General features: G+C 40.4%; 1 protein-coding gene across 2 annotated transcripts in view; it reads left to right on the top strand.

The window, feature by feature from the left end:
• Positions 1–21,877, top strand: part of arb2a (ARB2 cotranscriptional regulator A) — a 139,126-nt gene that overhangs the window by 37,893 nt on the left and 79,356 nt on the right. For both annotated transcript variants that reach the window (XM_077600198.1, XM_077600197.1), the window contains exon 7: positions 18,549–18,764. In XM_077600198.1, the coding sequence (XP_077456324.1) occupies positions 18,549–18,764 (216 nt within the window). The remainder of the gene's footprint in view (positions 1–18,548; positions 18,765–21,877) is intronic.

The following is a 21,877-nucleotide window of genomic DNA, read 5'->3' as shown; positions in this document are numbered from 1 at the left end:
TTTTTTAAATGCACATGTGAACTTTCAAGTTTAATTTTAGACCCACCTAAAAATACACAGTTTCTGGCTATGTCTCATAAAGTCAACACTTATCTTCAAACATTCCAATGTTATTAGAAGGAAATCATCAAAATGACTGGACATTCTCTTTAAGAAAGCAGAGTGCGTGTTTTTCTGCACTCAGCTTCTCAGTCTTTTGCAGTGTGCCACATCTCAAGCCCTTCATTCTTAGATAACTGTGCAACTAGTCCTCAGCCTCCCCTTTAACCTGAAAACCAAGCTCATTACGACACCCCCGCCACTAACCACCCTAGAAGAAAGATAGCCACCTCCTCCCCTTCCACCAAAGGTGGAAAAAAATCCCAAATTGTCCTTGTGCATAAAAGTGGATTCTACTCTCCAACACCTTTTCAAATTAATATTTGTTATGGGCAGCATTCTGCCAAGCCCAGTTTCTGTTCCCCGCCTTTGTTCCTGCGTTTGATGTAATGGAGGCAAGGACAAAGAGGAGAGCGAGGAGAGTGTGTGAAAATGGTAGTTAAGTGGGCTTAAGGGGTCCTTCAGTATCTTCTGAAAGGCGCAAACCTTGAATGGGACCCTCGCACCGCTAAGCTGTAGTGCAGTAAACAAGACAGGTCCAGCACAAAGGTGCGTCTTAAATGAGCACGGACACCCTCCTCCTCTTTTTGACTCACTGCAGTCTCCCACCCAACTCTGACATCTGGCCAATCCTGAGATCTTCACCCAACTCAACTCTCTTTTGTTTCCACTAGCCTTCATTCTTCACGACTCCTCTGGTGTGTGTTTGTGTTCGTACCGACAGGCCGGGTGGGGACCTGCCTAGCCGGCCTTGTCCCCAGCGCTTGGGCGGTTTGGATCTTTTGTTTAGTTAATTGCAATGAGTATAATGTACTAGTCTCTCTTAGGCCCACAAAAGACAATTAGACAATCCCAAGAATTTAATGAGACACCAGTAGGCCCAATCCACTGCACTGCCCTGTTCTCTGTGGGGAGGGGGCTTTCATCTCTGTATCTGTTCTTGTGTGTTGACCAGATTGTCGCTTTGCCCATCAGAGAAATCAGGAGGCGGGATACAAAAACAATATTGCAATGACACAGAAAAATTAAAAAGGTTCTCCAGACATTTCTATTCGTATGGCACGTTTCCAAGTGGCTACACATCGGGATTCTCCTCGGAGGAGTTGCTCTTCCAGGATAGGACGGGACTTCCAGGGAATGTCCATGTAATTATTAAGAGTGATTATCCTGTCCTCTCAGTGAAAGGACAAAGTACTTGACAGTGTCATCCCCAAAAGGAAGAAGGATGGTGAGGGGGGCCCGAGTGATAGAAGAAACCCTGGGTGGCCCTTTTAAGGACTTCACCTCATGGTTTTCTTTTGCTTTTTTCCCATTTTTTTTATGTCATCCCGCTGTTGCCTTGTCCTAGCGGTTTCTATCCCATTTTCCGACATGATTTCCATCCACACCAGGACCCCTTGCAGGCCAAGATAAAGTATTATTTAAAAACCAGAAATGATTAATAAATAGTTCATTATTTCTTACTTAACCTTCCCGAGAGATTAATTAATAACCATATCAATATTGCGTTGTTAAGTTCCTGTAATTCACAGCCTTAAACAGAAGTAAAATCCCTATTCATCATACTTTCTCCATCCTCTGACTGCACTTTTGTTTTTCCTCATCCTGACGTTCCTTTACTTTTTTCTTCTCTGGCTAATCATGGCGTAACAACAAAAGACAGAGCTCCATTATTGCATGTGTGCGTCCCACAAGAAAGGAAATGAGAACGGGACAGAGGGTGGCCGTGGCCTGACACCGCACTATTAATCTTCCAGTAAAGCCTTGTCAGGGAGAAACGGACACAAATGGATCACTCCCATTAACTGGGAGCGTGTAGGTAAGGGCTTTAACAAGCGTTTACCAGAGTCCATTTTCTCACTAATGAAGAAGGGGAATACGCAACCGCCCAACCAAACCTGCCAGACTTCACTTTAAGTCGAGATGGAAGCGAAAAATATGTGCGGGTATGGCTGAAAAGCCTGTGCTTGTATGCTGACATATTTGATCAGACTTTTAAATGGTTCAGGCCTCACAGTTACCTGGCTAAGCAAGCCAAACTCCAAGGTCAACAAAGAAGCATTTTGGCCATGCAGATTTCCCCCCAAAATTGACATGATCTTTATCTGTGCTTCTCATCATGATATGGAGTAACACAAGCAAATTAATCATGGCACTAGGCAAGATTTACTCCATGCAACCACCAACAAATCTTGTATTCTAAGCATCTTCTTACTGATGGCTGAACAATTTCACACTTTAAAACAAACAGGGCTGGACAATAGGTTAGCCAACCATATTCGGCAGCTTTTTATTTTTTTTGATGATCTGGATGGCATAACAACATGCGAGCTGACTGGAAGTGCATAGGATTCACTCACAGTTTGCCCCATGATACTTTCTCTGATAAATGGCAGATTGCCGCTTAACTTCTGTCCATGCATCCATAATTTTTAATGTATATAATATATATAATGCCTACCTCTAATAGATTATAATATAATCAAAGTGAAAACCATTCAGGTGTCATTGGGAATGTACCAAATCATTTTTGGTGATGAATGGAAAATTTGAAAAATAGTAGATAAACTAATAGTTAATCAAAGCAGACCAACTTAATATTATTATAACAAGCAGAACAAGATGAAAATGAAGATGAAAAAGATAATAACGACAGTATACTAGTGGCTTTATGGCAATACAGCAATGAAAATAATTAAATGGAGTAATTCTTATAAAAGCCAAATCAACAATAAAATGTTGATCTCTTGCAATGATATCAATTACAATAGTTTCAGGTATCAAGAGCCTTTGAAAAAAGGTAATTTTCTTCATTTCCAATTATATTATAATTGAGCAATGTTTTAACTTTATAGTGCAAATATTCAGTTACAGGAAGATGCAATCATCACAGTAGTTTAATTGTTTATATTTACAATATTAGAAAACGTTGATTATCATTTTAATGGTATGATTCTAAAATAACATTGGTAAATCTTTTTTTTTTACTGATATTAAATTCAAGGTGATTCTTAAACTAGTATGTTAAGGTTGGTACTGTAACTGAAATGGTTACTTTAACTCGAGCTTGTCTGTTACGACTCTCTCCCAAGGGAACCTAAAAGACGAGAGAAAGATTTCACCTTCCTCATCTTTTCTAGCACCCCCTTACAAAGCCACACACATTCACACACACCAAACATTTTTAATTATATCTCCTCCCAAGTAGTGCGTCTCAGTAACCAAGGAGCTGACATTGATGCATGTGCTGATAAATCTGCAAACACTGGAAACAAGATTAACAAAGATTTTGAGAAGAGGGTGACAGCTAATTTTGCGCAATGGTCGGCTTCGCGTTCAAGAGTGATGTTTTTGATAGAGCGAGCCACGCCTGAGAATTCTAGGCAGTCAGGAAGGGTATGTGAAGGCAGTTTAGCACATTTGCACTTTTTAAATTGTTCTGGGTTTTTCACCCAATCTTTTATTTTCCTTTATCGCCTAACTTGTCTGTCTTACACTGCAGTGAGTTTTTTTCTTTTTTCATTTTTTTCCATAATAGCCCTAACTAACAAGTTACATTACTTCAAGAAGCAGGTTGATAATTGTTTAAATGTAACTTGGTAATTTAAATGTTTTAATTGTTTTCTTTTTTCATACAGCTTTTGATTTCTCCAAAATTAATGCGAGTCTACTTTATGTTGTGTCCATTTCCTTCTGCCTATCTGTGGCAATGTATTCATCTCTTCATGTGTTTGTGTTTGGGCACAGTCGGTGCAATATAATCAGCAGTGTGAACCGGGGAGTCTGTGACATGCCACTCTGGTGGCCCGGGTGTCTCTGAACCGGCTGTCAACCCACTGAGAAACAGATATCCACTCCTGAGAGAAACTTATCAGTCTACCTCATCACACGCACACCAGAGCAAGATAACAATCCTACTTCCACAGCTGATTTCTCATTTTTCCCCTCAAACCATCCCGTTGCCTGCTTTTTTTCTTCACCACTGCCAATTTCAAATCCATACAGTAGAAACAGCTTGCAAATATCTTTTGTTCAGCTTTCTCCCCCATCTCACCTGCTTATAGTGACGTCTCACTACTCAGAATTGATTGTGGGCCCCGTTTTCTTCATTTTCAGATGTCTTGACAGCTTCTTTCAGGTTTCTTTTGTCCATTCCTTCTTCTCTTTCTCTGTATGCATCTCGCCCCCCCCTCATCTGCTTTCGCTTGGGTTTGCTTCTATCACAACTTGATAATGAGGAATGCAGTGTGACCCTGACCTCCATTGGCCCTGCGACCACCTCCGACCCTTCCAGGTGACCTTCGGGCTCTGTTTTGACAGCTTGATTAATTACCTACAGTTATGATTTATGGGGAAAGCGCTATGTAAAAATAATAGACAACAGGTGGTCTCAAAAAAAAAGATTTGAAAGAACCTTCTAGTGAGCAGGGTGTAATAGCGAGGGTGAAAAAAGAAAGTGACAATGTGTTTTTCAGCTGGGTTTCATGGTTAATTGCTCTCAACTGTTTTTGAAGCTTGAGTTGGGTTAATAGGAAAATATCTACTGGTCCAAGCTTTTTTAATAACTTACCATTGCATGGATTTGTCAACCTGGCTATGTAAGGAAAGGATGATGAAGGGGCTTCCAGGATACATGCGTACCTCCATGTGTGTGCTGTGAAGCGTGAACCTAGCCATGTGGTAATGACACTTTTGAAAATGTGCTTGGACACACACACATGCTAAGATATTCTGCACTACCTCTTTTTGTAGGTTGCATCCTGTGAAAATAAGCAGAGTAAATGACAGGATAGAGCAGACTCAGTGTTTACCCTTCATACTTCAAACACAGCTTGTGATTGGCTGTGGCAACCTCAAGGACCTGCGGTGCAGCTCCACTTAGAAAGAGGTCACTCTCTCTTGGATTGTGTGTGCGTGTCATTACAGTGTACTCATTCTGCGGATTATAGTATTTACACACTCGATGAAGAATCCCTCCAATGATAGAAATACACATTTAGAGTGATCAAAGTAGTTGCCTGAGGATCCAATTTATAGGGCAAGTGACTATTTTTGGTAATCTTAAAAAAGCGTCATAAAGACATTTATATGAACAGTTTTCAATTATATTTTTAATCTATTTTTAATTTATCATTTTATAAATATATATATTCTGGAGTAATAAAATATTAATGAAAATAAAAACTAAATATAAATGAATGAAAACAGAAATATACTTTGGTTATGGCCCCCAATAATGCTGTAAAGTTGAAATCATCAATAAAATAACTTGACATTCACAAAAAAGTACATTAATTTAAACTGGGAGGACTTTTAGTGCCACTGACGCCACTGGACTACAAAGAGACTGACAACGAATGGTCGTAGCCAACCCTCATAGCTGGATTCGGAAATATAGTGCCATCAAAGTCAGCCAATGAGTTCAATGAATGCCCGATATTCTACACATCTCACACAGCAACAGTCGTTGTTGTCAGTAGGACCACCAGTTTTCTTCCTCTTGGGTCACAATAACAGGGCAAGGGTGAGGAGATTCCTCTTAGACCTTTGGCCTGAGCACGTCACTGTGTTTCTGTGATGTTCAATAAGATTGATACTGAGCCTCATTATTTATCAGTAAAATTTCTATCACAGTCATGCGTACCCATTTGTTTCACTTGTTGATCAAACATTCTCTTTATTTTGAATTCAAAATAAATATTAAATAAAAAATATTATGTTAATTATGACATGATGAAGGTGCTTGCAGGTACATACTATTTGAGAATCATGGCTTGAAAGGACAAAAATCCATTGTTAGTTCATCATATCTCACTCGTGCAAGTTTCCCGTTTGGGCGTACCTCACCAATTAACAACTTTGTTTTTAAAATGTTGCAAACATTACTGTACATAAAATGATCAGCAAAACTGTTGATGTGGATGAGACAAAAGCAAAACCAGAAGAAATGTGAATGTTCTCAATGCATTATCTACTAATGAGATATCATTTGGAATCGTGCTAATATGTTGTTGAGAGAAGCACAGAACCTCTCCTTCTGTCGTGGTGAAACCAAAAAATGTCAAGCTCGTAACTTGGCTCTTCAACTATATGTTTGTATTAATTTGTTGTGCTTCTATTTTGAAGATAACGTTGAAATGCTTGTGTTATGATAGCTTTGCAAGGGGTTCATTTGACTGGAGCAACGATTGTATTTACTCATATGTTTCGCCGTTATTGAAATCGTTTTTTTCAGTATGGTGATTTTTGGTTGGGATTTTTAAAAAATCTTCGAATTTATGTTAGCCTACTTTTTCATTTTGGCACCAACTTAATGCCGGTGCAAATTCAAACGGTTTTGTTTGAAGACGGTAGCGTGATGCACTATTGCACTATGCACTAATTTTGGGGCTGTAAAAGGATTAGGTTGTAGACTACTCACACTGTATGTTCTCATAACCAATGCTCATGTTAATGTGTGGTTTGTTAGCATCTGTCACGGAGGGTGCTGGAGCCTATCCTAGGTGACTTTGGGTCAGAGGTGAGGGACACCCTGAATTGGTGGCCGGGTAGCCTGATTTTAGATTAAATGGTTTTTGCTTGAAGTGTTAACATTTTTCATCATGTACAGGTTATTTTCCTGCAAAACTATTCTCTTATTATGCGGGGGGACCCGGCAGGTGAGTGGTTAGCACGTCAGCCTCACAGTTCTGGGGTCCTGGGTTCGAATACAGGTCGGTCCACCTGTGTGGAGTTTGTTCTCCGTGGGTCTGTGTGGGTTTTCTGGGTACTCTGGTTTCCTCCTACATTCCAAAGACATGCATGGTGGCCTGGTTGGACACTCTAAATTGCCCCTAGGTATGAGTGTGAACGAGAATGGTTCTCTGTCTCCTCGTGCCCTGCAATTGGCTGGCCACCAATTCAGGGTGTCCCCCGCCTCGTGCCCGAAGGCAGCTGGGATAGGTTCCAGCACCCCCCTCGACCGCAGTGAGGATAAAACAGTTCAGAAAATGAACGAATGAATGAATATTATCTTATGCAAATATTACATACAGTATGGCACAATTTCATTGTGATTTGGCAACGTTTTCTGATTACCAAAGAAAAAATATTCAAGCGATGGAAAAACAATCTGCTGTTTTACTACTATGTGTAGATAATTACATTACCTTCAAAAGCCTACTAGAACTTCATGAGAAGAAGCTCTTTAGTTAAGCCTTCTCTTACATCTGTTTAATGGAAGCACATCCGAGCTTTGAGCAGGGTTATTCCCATTTTCCTCCATTTTATTTTGGTTTTCTTTTTGTAGCTTCTTGGCCTCCGCTTTTTTCTGCTCTCTATCCTTGATTTATACATTGAATTGTTAGCAATAGAGTAGGGACACACCTATCATTCCATGATCTATATCTCTCCATGCTCTCATTAAAAATACATGTGTATGCTTAGGGGGAACAATATAGAATTATAAATCAAAATGCTTAGGGTGTCAGAATAAGCTTCTCCTGTTTTTATTTCCCCATAGCTTTGCAGCTATGGGGTCAGACGTCTTTCTATGTAAATTATTTGTGGCAATCACAGGTTTTTACTCTCTATCTCCTTTACTCTACTAATTACCGTAATATAATAATTTTCTTGAGAAACTTTTATCATTTGCTGCCATTGCTGGTGAAAGGCATCCAATTTATTTGAACTGGGAGAGGCTGGCATCAAATGATCGCTGCCAAAGGTCCAAGTTCAAATGAATTGGATGTCTATTACTGTCAATGGCAGCATGTTAGTTAAAGATGCGGGAGCACGGAGAGGGACAGGAACAGGCTGAATAAGCTGGTCAGGAGGGCCAGCTCTGTTCTGGGCTGTCCTTTGGACTCTGTGGAGGAAGTGGGAGAGCGGAGGATGCTGACCAGGATGATGTCCATCATGGACAGCACCTCCCACCCCCTGCATGAGTCTGTGGAGTCCCTCCGAAGCTCCTTTAGCAATAGACTGCGGCACCCTCATTGCAGGAAGGAGCGCTTCCGCAGATCCTTCCTCCCATCAGCTGTCAGGCTCTTTAACAAAAAAATGGCTGTGTGTTAAGACCTACCGTATGCATGCATCTACATTTATGTGTATGTATGTATGTATATATGTGCTAAGCAACACGCTTATTTAATTATATATTTATTCATGTATTTATTTCTTGACCTACTTATTACCTATCTATTCATGTCTAAAATGCCTTTGCTATTCCTGCATCCTCACCCTCTTGCCACTGGAACAACGAAATTTCCCGAATACGGGATGAATAAAGTTATCCAATCCAATCCAATCCAAATATGCAACTATTCAAGATCGCACCCATTTTCTCTCCAACTTTTCTTGACTAGAGGCATATTCACACCAGGAGGAGTCCCAGGATGTGACAACAAATCTGTGCATGTCCAAACATTGTTCATTTATTGGGCAAAAAGGTCTGGCTGGTATTACACGGTATAATGCGGAAGTAGAGCATCACTGAGCTTTTATGCTAACCAGACATTTTCCTTAATGTCTGTCTATAAGGACGCCTGATATGTGCATAAAGGTGTATGTTTTCAGAACCACGGTGCGGTCACTTTCCCACATGTAGCATACTATACTGCATTCTGGCGAGGTCCCAGGACCGGCTGTTTGCACTGCACCAGAATTTGCTGGTTTGTATTTATACCTGTCCCTAGAGGTGCGCACCACAAACTTTGGGGGTTTAATCCAACCAAACAGTGCAAGTCTGAATACGCATTACGTTTACAGGTTAGGAACACTGGTCTGGTCGGCAGCCAATCACAAGGCACATTAATGTAAAACCAAACCATCCCATTCCAATCACTCTAAGTCTCCAATTAAACTTCAGTTATCGTACATTTTGCAAATATATGGCAATAAATTACTATACCATGTTAATTATAACGCACTTCTATACCTTTGAAAGCTACACCTGGAATTAAGATTGTATTTCTTATCTGTTTTAATTCCATTTGATCTTACATAGAAAATATGTTTCAAATTTCCACACAAACCCAGCAAAGCATGGTGGTAAAGAAGGCCAGGGCGAACGACCACATATTTGAAACATAAATAAATAAAAAAGTCAAATCACTTTCAACAAAAATGCAATTCAAATAAATAAGCTAAATGCTTTTCACTAAATTAGTCTTAAAACAGTCCATTATTGGTCACCTTTAAAAGTAAAATTAACCGACTTAAAAGAAACTGGACTCTTGTGTTAACAAGACTATACATACAGTTTTATTTGGAAACACTGAGCTTCTAAATTTCACATTTGTGAGTTTACATTCTGTGTTGCATCTTTGCCAAAGAAAAGCGGAAAAAAATAAAAAGCTTGACAAATGACTCAGGTAACATTTACTTGCAGAATCGATAGCTCTGACAATTTCCACCTGGACGGTGATTAATGCTCCATCCACCCCCACAAGCCTCACAGCCTCCACCCCATGCCTGTGTCTCCCTAATGTGTGGTACTGAGAGCAGATGAAGCAAGCACCAGAACTTTGTGTGTGTCAGCTTCTGTTGTGTAGATTGTGTTAACGCGGGTGCTCTCTTAGTTGCCAGTGCCCTTGCAGTCACTTGTGAGAAAAAGACAAACCGAAACTGGCCCTTGCGCTCGTAATAAATGAGTTGCCGGAGTAGTTTTACGCGTGTCATTTTGACTTGTGTTTCTTTCCACAAGGTTCTGAAAATAGAAAGGTCGGGAGTAGCGAGACAGGAAACCAAAAGAAAGAAATGTAAATGTGCTCATGAAAAGACGCTGATGCATCAGGGATCAGAAGCTGTGCTATTCTGTTCACTTCCTCCACCCCACTGTTCCACTTTGAACTCATTTATAAATATTCAGCTCCACATATAAACAATTTCTAAATGAGCCGAGGCATCCGTGCCAAGGTTAAAAACTGTGCTTCTTATTACCGATGCAACTACTCAACGGTGAGAGTCTAATTCCAACCTTAACTATTTGTGCTCATTAAGATCAAGAGAAAGTTCATCATTATCAGCCTTTCTCATTAACTTCCATACGAGAGGAAACAATGAGTGTAGCCTTTGAACTTGAATTTAAAGGTAATTAAATTTGATCTAAATGTAGTGTGGTACACTATAATGAGGATAAGTGGGATAGAAAATGGACAAAGCTGCTTTTTTTGGTTTATCTTTATTATTAAATACATAACAATGGCATTGCGTTCACCTGTGTTTAGATCAGTGGTTCTTAACCTGGGTTCAATCGAAGGTTTGGTGAAGCCTCTGTCGCAGACCTCAAGACACATTGAAGCATCATGTCTATTCACATGCCGCGCTTGACCATCACTGGCTGCAGATGATCACGTGACATTGCTTGGCCAATCAATGTTGCGAGGAATTTATATATCTTGAATTTGAAAAAGAACATATTTTATTTTACACTAAAGTAGTGTTCGGTGAATCCGCATATGAAACTAGTGGGGTTCGGTAGCTCCAACAGGGTTAAGAACCACTGGTTTAGATATTCTCATTTTTTTGATGGGTTAGTGAGCCTGCAACTTTTTGGCTTCATTAGGTGAAACACTCAATCTTCATTGCATAAAACATCCTACAGTAGAAAACATTGTATTACAACATCTGATAAAGACATAAAACCTATTTTAGCCATAAAAGGTTTTAACATTGGCGGCCCGTTGGTGCAAGTGGATAGCGCGTCGGCCGCACAGCTCTGGGGTCCTGGTCTCAAGTCCAGGCCGGTCCACCTGTGTAGAGTTTGCATGTCCCGGGCCTGCGTGGGTTTCCTCTACATTCCAAAACCATGCAGAGTAGGCTGATTGGACACTCTAAATTTCCTCTAGGTATGAGTGTCAGCCTGAATGGTTGTCTGTCTCCTTGTACCCTGCGATTGGCTTGCCACCGATTCAGGGTGTCTCCCGCCTCTGGCCCGAAGTCAGCTGGGATAGGCTCCAGCACCCCTTGCAACTCTAATGATGATGAAGCAGTTCAGAAAATGAGATGAGAGAGAGGTTTTAAATTTGGTGATATATACTTGCACAAGCACTCTCTCAAGTTCAATGTCTTATTCTTAGGTCGGCATTCAAAAATAGTACACAATACAAGGAAAGAAGGCACCCAACTTTTCTGAAGGCTTGCAAGGAAATCGGAAGAGGACTGCAAGAAAGAATTCTCATCAGTGTTCTGATCCTTTGTTCCGCTTTGCTTGCTTTTATCGATTTCATAGAGGTCCCTCAAAAGAAAAGGGGGGCCCGCCTTAAAAGGATAAGGGAGCAAGCATGTTAAAATGCAAAATAATAACAATTAAAAAACAGCCTTGCTCTCTGTTAACTCTTTTGGTGTCAGTGACAGCAATAGACGTCCAGTCATGTGGCTCTTGTCTTCCTTCTGCTGTAAATTTAAATTAGTGTGCAGGTGAAGGACTTACACTCTGTAATCGTTTTAATTTCGGAAAGGTTTCTAATCAAATGATTTATATATTAATGGATATTTCACTATGTTGGTGTAGGCATCAATTTCAGAAACAGATGCAAAATGTTTACTTCATGATCATACATAAGTTAAATAATTTCAATCAACAAGTCATGGTAGGATAATAAAACCTATTTTTTGCATGTAGTATCATTTATACACTTAAATATACTGTCATTGGGGTCGACTGTAAGTATCACAGTATTAAATAAAGGAAATACAAATTCATTATTATTATTTTTATAAACGTTTGCCCATTTTAAGACTTCTAAGTCTCATTACCCCCCTACATTGATATTGTCTTGGTGGTTCTGTCAAGTACATCAAACGCAATTCATAGTGATATTCACTCAGATGTTTCTCAATCATGACAATTTGTCTATAAAGTAGAGCAGTATTTCCCAAACCTTTGAGCTGCGGCACACTTTTTTCATTGCAAAACTCTCAAGGCACACCTTTTGCTGAAAATAAATTAAAAGTCTGTCAATTATATTAAGAATATAAAGTTGTTGTAATCAAAGATTTATCGACAGGAATCAAATGTACACCCCAAAAACAATTTCAAAATCAAATTTTTCACTCCGACCTTTTGTTCTGAAGAATTGATGTCCGTAGACCCCGAACACTTCTGATTCGAGTGAGGTAAACATAAGTAATGTAACGTCTGTATTGTAATAATTTGATGATTTTTTCTTCCAATATTAAATCTCCAAACATAACTCGCTAAGCAGTTTTGTGCTCACACAAATTTTTCGTTGACAAAAGTTGAATCCCATGAAACCAAACAACTTTCGGTTCAAGTTGCATAAAAACAAGCAACAAAATGACTTTACTCTCATAGTATTACGATTTGAATCTTGCATTCATTCATTCTCCAATCCGCTTATCCTCACAAGGGTTGCAGTGGTAGCTGGAGCTTATCCCAGCTAACTATGGGCACACACTGAATCGCTGGCCAGCCAATCGCAGGGCACAACGAGACAGATGACCATTCATGCTCCCTCTCATACCTCGGCACAATTAAGAGTTTTCAATCAGGCTACCCTACATGTTTTTCTGGGGACAACATGCAAATGCCACACAGTGAGGACCAACCTGGGATCGAACCCACGACCCCAGAACTGTGTGAACGACACGCTAACCACTCATCCCCAGGCCACCCAATTTGAATCTTGTAAATAAGAGTGCAAAATATGACTATGTTCTTCATATTTCGATTTAAGTCTTGAAATATTACAAATTTTCTCTCTGAATATTACAGCGTATGATGTCTTGGCAGATAATTTCCTGCAGCACACCTGACCATCGCCCAAAGCACGTCAGTGTGCCGCGGCAGAGTGGTTGGAAAACACTGAAGTTGTTATGTTCGTGGGTAGAGGGCCCCGAAGCAGGCGCAAAGACAGCTTTGTTTGTGCCGATTTTTCTTTATTACAATGTACCCAGACAGAGAAGGCACAAGGGAAGCAGCGTAGGCAGGTCAGTGAACGTGGTGTGGGGGTCAAGAGCCGTGAAATGTGTGGAACAATCCAAGACGACGGTGTCAGATCCTTGGGGCAAGAAATGCGGTCAGTGAACTGATAGAGACGATCAAGTGACGTGGTCAAGCTCTAGTTGGCTTAAGTAGGTCAGCGATGGTGATGAGTCACACCTGGTGTTGCCCGACCTGTCTTTTGCTGGACCTATGATTAGGTGACAGGCGCATCCACCCACCTGTCTAGCCATGGGCCTGACAGAAGTTGGAAACAAGCAATTTGAAATTCTGCTCTGTTTGTGTTCCTAATATTCTGAATGTGCGCATGTAGTAATGCAAGTGTTGTGATTTATTTTGCTGATATGCGTTGTTATTGTAATATCTATTCCTTTTGTTTTCTGATCAGCCTTTCTCCTTTGCCGGTTTATGTAAAACCTTAATATTGAATATTGGGTGGTTTTTAGGTGCTCCTTGACAGGTCCCTTCTGGGCATTCATACTCATTCATACTTTATATTTTGTCCTGAGAGGCTGGTGACAGTCACATCTCGTATCCTCTTACATCACCTCTAAGATCCACACGTCTTTTCTTCACCCCCGTGGTACAGTAAAGTACTCCAGTGCCCCCTTTTCTTTGAAAAACATAACAGGGTCTTGGGTTAGAGGAGTGCAGTGTTTGGTATGAAAAAGGGGGCACCGTGACTAAATCTGACAGTACTGTGCAATCTGTGTGGTATGTCAGTTAAAAAGGGAATGCAGGGAAAAGAAGGCACATTGATTGGGTGAGGGAAAAAAAAACTTGTCGACAGTCATGGTCACATGAAGCCGGGTGGCCCTGTTAGAAAGGAAAAGCTTATACAGGATTGGTTCTTATTAGTTCTGGTATTATTTAACTGTCTTGCCTATTGACGTTTTTGCTTGCAAATTATACGGCAATCCTGCCCCTAAACTCGCCCCCGTAGACCCCCACCCCCAAATTGTGTTTTTTTGTCATTCATTTTGTCTGGTTCAGGTCTCCTTCCAGTCCTTCTTATTCTACTGGCATGCCCTGCCGATTACACACTTTCCCCATTGTCAGTCAAGTCTCAGCATAGAATCAGGGCCGTCATACTACTGAAACAAGAAAGTGAAAAATGCCACGGAAAGCTAAACAAAGAGAAACCTCTGTTAGTAGTGTCCGCCAACTAAAGACAACGGACACCCACAAACTCTGGTCTGTACATTTAGACAAACGCATTAAGGGGCTAATATTCCGTACCATGACTATTCACGCAGTTTAAAATTTCCCAGCTGTCCTCATCTGCGACACCTATCTGACATGCTTTGTACCTGTCAAGTACTGTCCTTTTAGCCCCCTGCTCACGGTAAGGGAGCCATCACATCAAAGCTACTAATCTAAGCTCCACTCGCACAGATGAAACGTCTTTGTTACTCTGGTCGCATTTATACACATTTTATTTTCAGCCCCATTGGTGAAAGTACAGGCGCTACTGTATTAAAAAGTGCATCTTATTTACCTACTCTTATGTTCACAGCATCACACAAAAACACAGACAAACTCGGCGCCCCAAATTATATTTTTTTCAATATTGGCCTGATCTGGGTTTTCTTTTTTTTTTAAACTATTTATTATTTTTACAAGAGGGCCTACAATTCTACATGAACATTAAGCTAACAATTTCTTGAGAAAATACATGTATTTTGTATTTTATACGTGTGATTTTCTGTGTGGTTAGATTGAAACTTATCTTACCTTGGTAATATTAGATAAGATAAATTGCTTGAAAACCATCAACATTGATCTCTTTTTGAGGGACTGTTCAAAATCTGCCAAACCAGTCTGTTTGCATTTTCATGTGCCTCTAATTTTCTATTTTCTTACAACAGTAAAAGTGTTTCCATAGTTTCAGTTTTTTTGTGGCAAAATGGCAAAATAACTGTGTGATTAATGTAGAATTACTTTTTAGCACCACTCCGTTTCATCTATTTTTCCTGAGTAAAAAGAACTGGAAACTAAAATAATTTGTGGCTTTGATGGTTGTTGCGGGTGAAAAATATCCAACTTAAGGTCGCCCGTAACGTTCTCTGTTAAAACAACCTCATGTTTTATGCATTCCAAAAGATCTCTGTACAATAAAAAAAATCTACATCTTTTTTTTTATTTTTGAAAGATTCCCATTGAGATCAGATTGCATCATGATGGAAAGTAAATATCTTTCCTCAGTGATGAGGAGACAAGCTGGTTTCCGTAGCAGCCGCAGCTTTTGTTTTGCTTTTTGATGCAGGACAAGCCGACAAAAGAGCGCTAAGGAGCGTCCAGGGCAGGGTGATTGAGGTCGGGATTCCCTCCCATTGCGAGGTCGGGGTTACCCTCTTGACCGCTGGCCCCGGGGCAGAGACTCAGTGTGGTGGTGGCACTGGGGCACATACGGGGCATGGGAAGAGGCTGAGTTTGCAGAAAAGACAAGACGAGACGAACCCCAACGCCAATTGACTGCTTGTGTTTTCTTTAGGACAGTGCCGTTGTGTGTTTTAGCACAATGGCAACGCGACCCCAAATGGTAAAAATGCGTGCGAGGGAGATTTAGTCGTATAAGAAGCGGGATGACCCAAGGTTTGCTGCACACATTTGTTTGAGATTGAGACTTTGACAGCACATCACAACACAAAGATCAGATTTAGACACACTTTGTATCCTTGCGGCAAAGAAATAACAGTTATCACAAAACACAAATGGCCAAATGACCTCACTTTTCAAGGATTTAACTCTCACCAAATAAGGATTGAACTTTTAACCTTGTGAGAGAGATTGTGTGGCATGTGGGTCTTGTTTTTTAACGTTGTTTTCCCAAAATTGAAATGTTATACCTAAATATCTTCTCAAAGAAAGGTTGGATTCAATTTTGCGTAAAAGATGCAATGAGACCAAGCTGCTATGCATCTGTCAGCGTCAGTGACATTAATGTAAACATCTCAGTGTCATTTAATGATGGACTCTGACCCAGAAGTGCACATGATGGCGCTGGCCCTGGAGGTGTCAACAACACAGCAATGTACTTCTGGGTGATCGCACAACTGAAAGGGTTAGTATTAGCTCACTTAGGTGCGTTAGCTTAACCAAAGCAAAGGCTATAGGCCGGAAGCTACACGATCCACGGCCCACTTGAGGTTACCATCAGAATGCTGAGGGGCGGGAAGGGTTATTGATGAGCGAAGGGCCAGGGTTAGGGAAGAGTAGGCTCACCCTGCTTGTAGGCCATTTAAGGTTAGCCACCAAACGCGTGGATCTGTTTGGTTGGACTATTAACTTTTGCCCTAGGAAAATCAGGATTAGTGGAAAACAGGAACAAAGAGATGTAATGGCTTTTGAGGTCAGTCTCTCCCTCAAACACTTCTACTTCAGGTCCTCATTTTTTCTACTGTTGTAACCTTCTGTATTATTCTGAAAATATTTTCTCCTACAATTTTGACCTGTTATTAGTGTCACTCTGCCTGTCTGAGAGCAAATAGATTAACCTTCTTTTTTCTCGCATAAAGAAATTATAGGGAGTACCAATTCATACAAAATTTCACCAAATTGTCAAGATCTGTATTTAATCAAATTGTTATGTCAATTTCATTTTTTTTTTTAATGAATTGATCCCATCAGCTATGTTATCGGGCTACCACCAGTGGGCAGTGCCACAAATCTGGTGTGGCTCCACTTCAATTTCATGCTTGTATATCTCCTTCCCCTCCCTACTCAAGCCCATTCTCATTTTCATCTGGTCATCCATCTGCCGGCATTTGTGTTCAGGTGCCTTGAATGCTGTCTGTGTGCAAATGTCTGTAATATCGGTGGCTCAAATATAATCATATTATCCCTGTAACCTCACTTGATTGACAAAAACAGTTGAAAATGCATATTGACCAATATAGTCACTTCCTTAAATTAGGCTATCTGTTTTCCGATTATATTTTTTTTAGCATCAAAGATTTTCTGGACAATTTCTAAAGATGAAATTATTCCATTCCATTGTGAATTATGCCAATACTAAAATTAGCATATAAAGCAATATTTTATTGAAAGTGTATTATCATGTCCAGTAAAAGATACATTGATTTGAAAAGAAGTGAGAATCATACTAATTTCATAATCTAAATAAGTGGAAATGTGTCATGATGGTGTTGTCAACACACGGCAGGTGCTAAGGGAATGGGTGTGTGGCCATTTTGATGGCGATGTGCACATAAGGGACACACAGGGAGGACAGGCAAGCTGCGTTAACACTTATTAAGAAAGAGAAGATGTGTGTGATGCCTTGAGAAGGAAGTGAGGAAGCTGAGAGATGCCACCTCCCTTAATTCCCTGTCACATCCCCTAAAGGTATTTCTCTGTATCTCCCATTCTCCTTGGTACGTGCTGTCAGTATGTAAACTACAATGTGTGTGTTTGTGCGTTTGGGTCTGCTGGGGGTTGTGTGTGTTCACATTTCTCAATATCAGTTGTTTGTGAGCCACCAAAGTGAAACAAGATCTATTTCCTGCCATGCTTTCTGAGTGCTCTTGACAATAAACACAGTTAATTAAACATGTTAACAAAGTTGAAAATTTTGGGCAAGGGCTTAAAAAGCTAATTATTATATATATATATATATATATATATATATATATATATATATATATATATATATATATATATATATATGTGTGTGTGTGTGTGTGTATATATATATATATATAATTTTTATTTTTTTCTAGGAGACATTTAGACAAAAAGTGTATGTGTGTGTGTGTGTGTGTGTGTGTGTGTGTGTGTGTGTGTGTGTGTGTGTGTGTGTGTGTGTGTGTGTGTGTGTGTGTGTGTGTGCATGTATTTGGAGCAACTTAGACTCTCTGTTGAGTGATGCTGGAATCGATTGAGTTTGATATTAAGTGACATGTGCCCTTTGGAGTCACTAAGTGCTGTCCACTGACTGAAAGTACGACTCTTAGAGTTATTTGGCTGACTTTTACCTACAACAATGTTTGTGCTCTCTTTGATTTGAATTCCATTCAGTTATCACACAGTTTTTGTCTAACCTACAGATAGAAACCATTGTATATTACTGCTTTTTATCCTGTGATACAAACGTAGAACAAACCAGACAAAATACAACAATACAGCAAACTCTCCAGTGACAAGTGAAATCAATACTGACAGAACATTCCGAATTACATATACTGTCTCTTTATACTCCCTTTTCAAATAATTCACATTCATTCCACAAATTGATGGGCCTGTCATTTTTGTCTCTTTTTCTAGAAAGAGGTCCTTTAAAATATTTTTTTGTTATTCATGTTTTCATTTCATTATTGCCTTTCCGTTTTGAGTTACTTGTTTATTTTGTATTATGGTACTCTTTCAATATTCAGAGGGATGTAGACCGATTTATAAAATGCCAAACAAACCGTAGACCAAAGATTTATACAGGGCACGATTGATGGAGAAGATGCTGTCGATTTAATGTACATTGTCTTGCATTGTCTTTTCTCTGTTTTAGGAGGGATTTAGTGTGATAGTGCTAAACCCAAACGAGAACCACCTGGAGGTGGAAAAATCATCCAAGTCTTCCACATCCTCGACGACCGAACACTTTGACGAACCCGTGGAAAAGAAGGAACGCAAAGACGACAAAGAGGGCAAGAAGAGGCGAGAATTCTACGAAAAGTACCGCAACCCGCAGAAGGAGATGGAGACTGAGCGGATTCCCATACGGGTATGTGTTTTTTTTTTTTAGGGGGGAGGGGATATGATTTGGGATTGCCAAGGTGTCAGTAATCAAGGATGGATTGGAGGATAGGTGATGGTTTGAGGGCACTGAAGAAGGTTAGAAAATCATCGGGATGGTGTCTGGGAGGGACAAAGACGGGTGAGGGAGTGGGAGGTGTCCATCAAAGAAGGCAAGGGAGGAAATGTTAAGTGCCTCGGAGGAAGGGAGGATGGGAAGCAGAAGGAGAAAGAGAGGCTCTTGTGTGGTCAGCCTGTGTGTGAAGAGGTTGGCCGGGCTCCAGTCGCCTCTCAGTGAGCAAGTGTTGACCACATGGCTACCTCCTTCTCGCCCTCTTTTTCTCTTTCCCTCTCGCGCGCTTCCTCTTCATGATGATAGCGGGGCCGGGCAGTCTTTGTTGACCACTGGGATTATTATCTCTCCGACACACATTTTGCAACTGTGCTGCAAAATTCTTATCATGTGACTCCGACTGCATGCAAACACACATTAACAGATGTGCATACACACACTTGTGCGGAGCACTCTGTGGTCAAACAAAGGAAGTTGCCTTGCCCTTTGAATCAATGTGTTTAAATGAACAAATGAATGAATGACCAGGGGATTTATTAGGGTACTCATCAAAAAATGGCTGTGCAAAATGGTGGAAGTCAGGGCAGTGCTTCATCTCTCAGCGCCGAAGAAGGAATCTACAATAAAGGGAGAATGGCCGCACCAAATATCATATAGACAGTGCCTAGATGCATTCATCTTTCTGTTGCGAGTGAATTTTATCCATTTTTTTGAGTCACAATTGAAAATGCCTCCTAAATATTGACGTTCTTTGATATGCTAATGGAGTAGCACGCCATTGCGGCATGAAGGAATCTACACTGCCATGGCGTTCTTTTGTACATAATTCAGCTGGTAGGAACCTTTTTAATGTTAATGGGCTCCGCCATGCTGTTAAAAGTGACACAGGGAAGTGAAAGCTTTTTCCCTCTGGAGATGTATGCGTGTTATGGCGATCTGAATGCTGCAAATATATAAAAATAAATTCTCGTGAGGTGAAGAGGTCCGAGGTGTAGCGGCTGGTCTCTCCGCCCAGGTTGCAGTGCTGCACATTGCAGCTACCAATCTGCCGTTTTCCTTGGCCACCGGCGAGCATGTGCTGTTGTTCACCGCCCGAAGTTCGCATCTTCCGAGGTGCGAAACCGCAAATTCTAGTCCAGACGAAGACACCCATCTCCAAGGAATAAAAAAATGAACCAACATTATGATGGATTTACACCGTAGATACGGCCGTGAATCTGGCATGACCATAGGACATCAGCACACTGCATGAAGCCACTGGGAAGGAGACTGATGATGAAGTACTCACAGCCAGTGAATTTGGCAATCGCCTTGACAGTGTCAAGACAACAACAACAGCAATATTTGTACAAGAAAAATGCATCTGAAATCTGACAAAGAGGACTTGGACTAAAACTCCAATAACCTATTTTTAAGGATTTAAATCAAGCAGAGAGGAACTATTTTCACTGTGATTACAGTACTTAAATTATTTACCTTTTTTAAATGTATAGATTATATTTGGATATTAATCTATTGTCGTCTTTTCATGTCTGTAACTGTGATATTTAATTAATAAATTTCTTGATAATTGTACTTGTATACTATTTCCGTGTACGTGCGAAAACATGTAGTATGGTATCTAATACTAATTGGGGTGATTCTACTTTTTTCGATTATTTTAATTATTTCGGCCATGTCTGGTATATTTTAGACAAGATACGTTATTACAGATTTTCTGGGCAATGTGTTTGTCCCTAAATGGTTGGTTGGATGACAGAACTTGGAATAAAGCTTTATCACTAAATAGATTGGCTCCATGTCGGTAACCCTTGAATTTTGAACTTTGACCTAAAAGTCAGCAAGATGTGACTTTGTTTGGCCTTGTCTCTGCCATGCACGCCCCCTCCAGCACTGCTTGGCTCGCCACTGCTTTGCCTCTGTTCGCAATGGAGTAAGCTGTCACATACACAGTTACTGGCACACACACACAGACACACACCTTCAGACAAAAGTTTGAAGGAGGAGGGACTAGAACCAAGATTTGACGAGCGTGTGTTCGTGTGTGTGCTTAGCCTCCTCCTTTACTACTTCTGTTAGTCAGGGTGGGTGGTGGATCAAATCAAACCTCTTTAGCCGGCCTGTTTTCATCTTTTTGAACAGAACCCACCCCAGGCACGTGCATTCACACGCATACAAACCTTTTTGTTCTCCACACCTCGCACTTTTAACTCACGCTGAGCTCCGAGACCACCTGCACACTGCCATTCAGTAGTACATACACAAACACACACACACATATATATATATATATATATATATATATATATATATATATATATATATATATATATATATATATATATATATATATATATATATATATATATATATATATAATGCAAAATGCATCCCTGTTTCTAACTTCAGTCAGCCACTCACACTTAAGAAAGTTGAAGTGATTGATATGCTTCCTTACACCCATTAATAAGTTCTTTACTGCTTTTAAGGTTCCTACTCTTTAGCCTTAGGTCCATAGTTTGCAACCCCTCAACCTTATCTAATCCCTCCCCTCTCCTCCTGCGTCAGATCACACACTAGCGCCCATGTTTAGGGGGGTGTTTGATGGCGAAAGGAGGGATGGGAGAATATAAAAAGTGGGATGCTGATGAAGGCCAGGGGGGCGCTTTTTTCGCACTATGTCATATAGAAGTTTGGGAGTTCACTTTACTCTGAATTTTAGCAGTAATCCAGTTAACTATTTTCTGTCAGCCAAGCGGAGGAATGGCAGGAACAAAAGCCACATTCATGGGTTTAAGAAGCTTCCAAAGAGTTCACCCAAGGCTGACTGGGATTAGGCCAACAGGCCCTGGAAAAGTGTGAAGGGGGAAAAGAGCAAAGGGAACAAAAAGACAGAGCTTCAACTTTCTTTAAGCAGCATTTATATGTATAAATGGAAGAATACATTTCTTCCCATTGCTATTTAATACAATTTTAGGTTCACACATCTCTTAAAAGAAATGACTGATTCGCTTGGATCGCATTCTCAG

This window comes from Stigmatopora argus, chromosome 5 (assembly GCF_051989625.1).
Source record: "Stigmatopora argus isolate UIUO_Sarg chromosome 5, RoL_Sarg_1.0, whole genome shotgun sequence".
Classification (NCBI taxonomy): domain Eukaryota; kingdom Metazoa; phylum Chordata; class Actinopteri; order Syngnathiformes; family Syngnathidae; genus Stigmatopora; species Stigmatopora argus.
The sequence above is the reverse complement of the archived record's forward strand: the minus strand, read 5'-3'. Positions and strand labels throughout refer to the sequence as shown.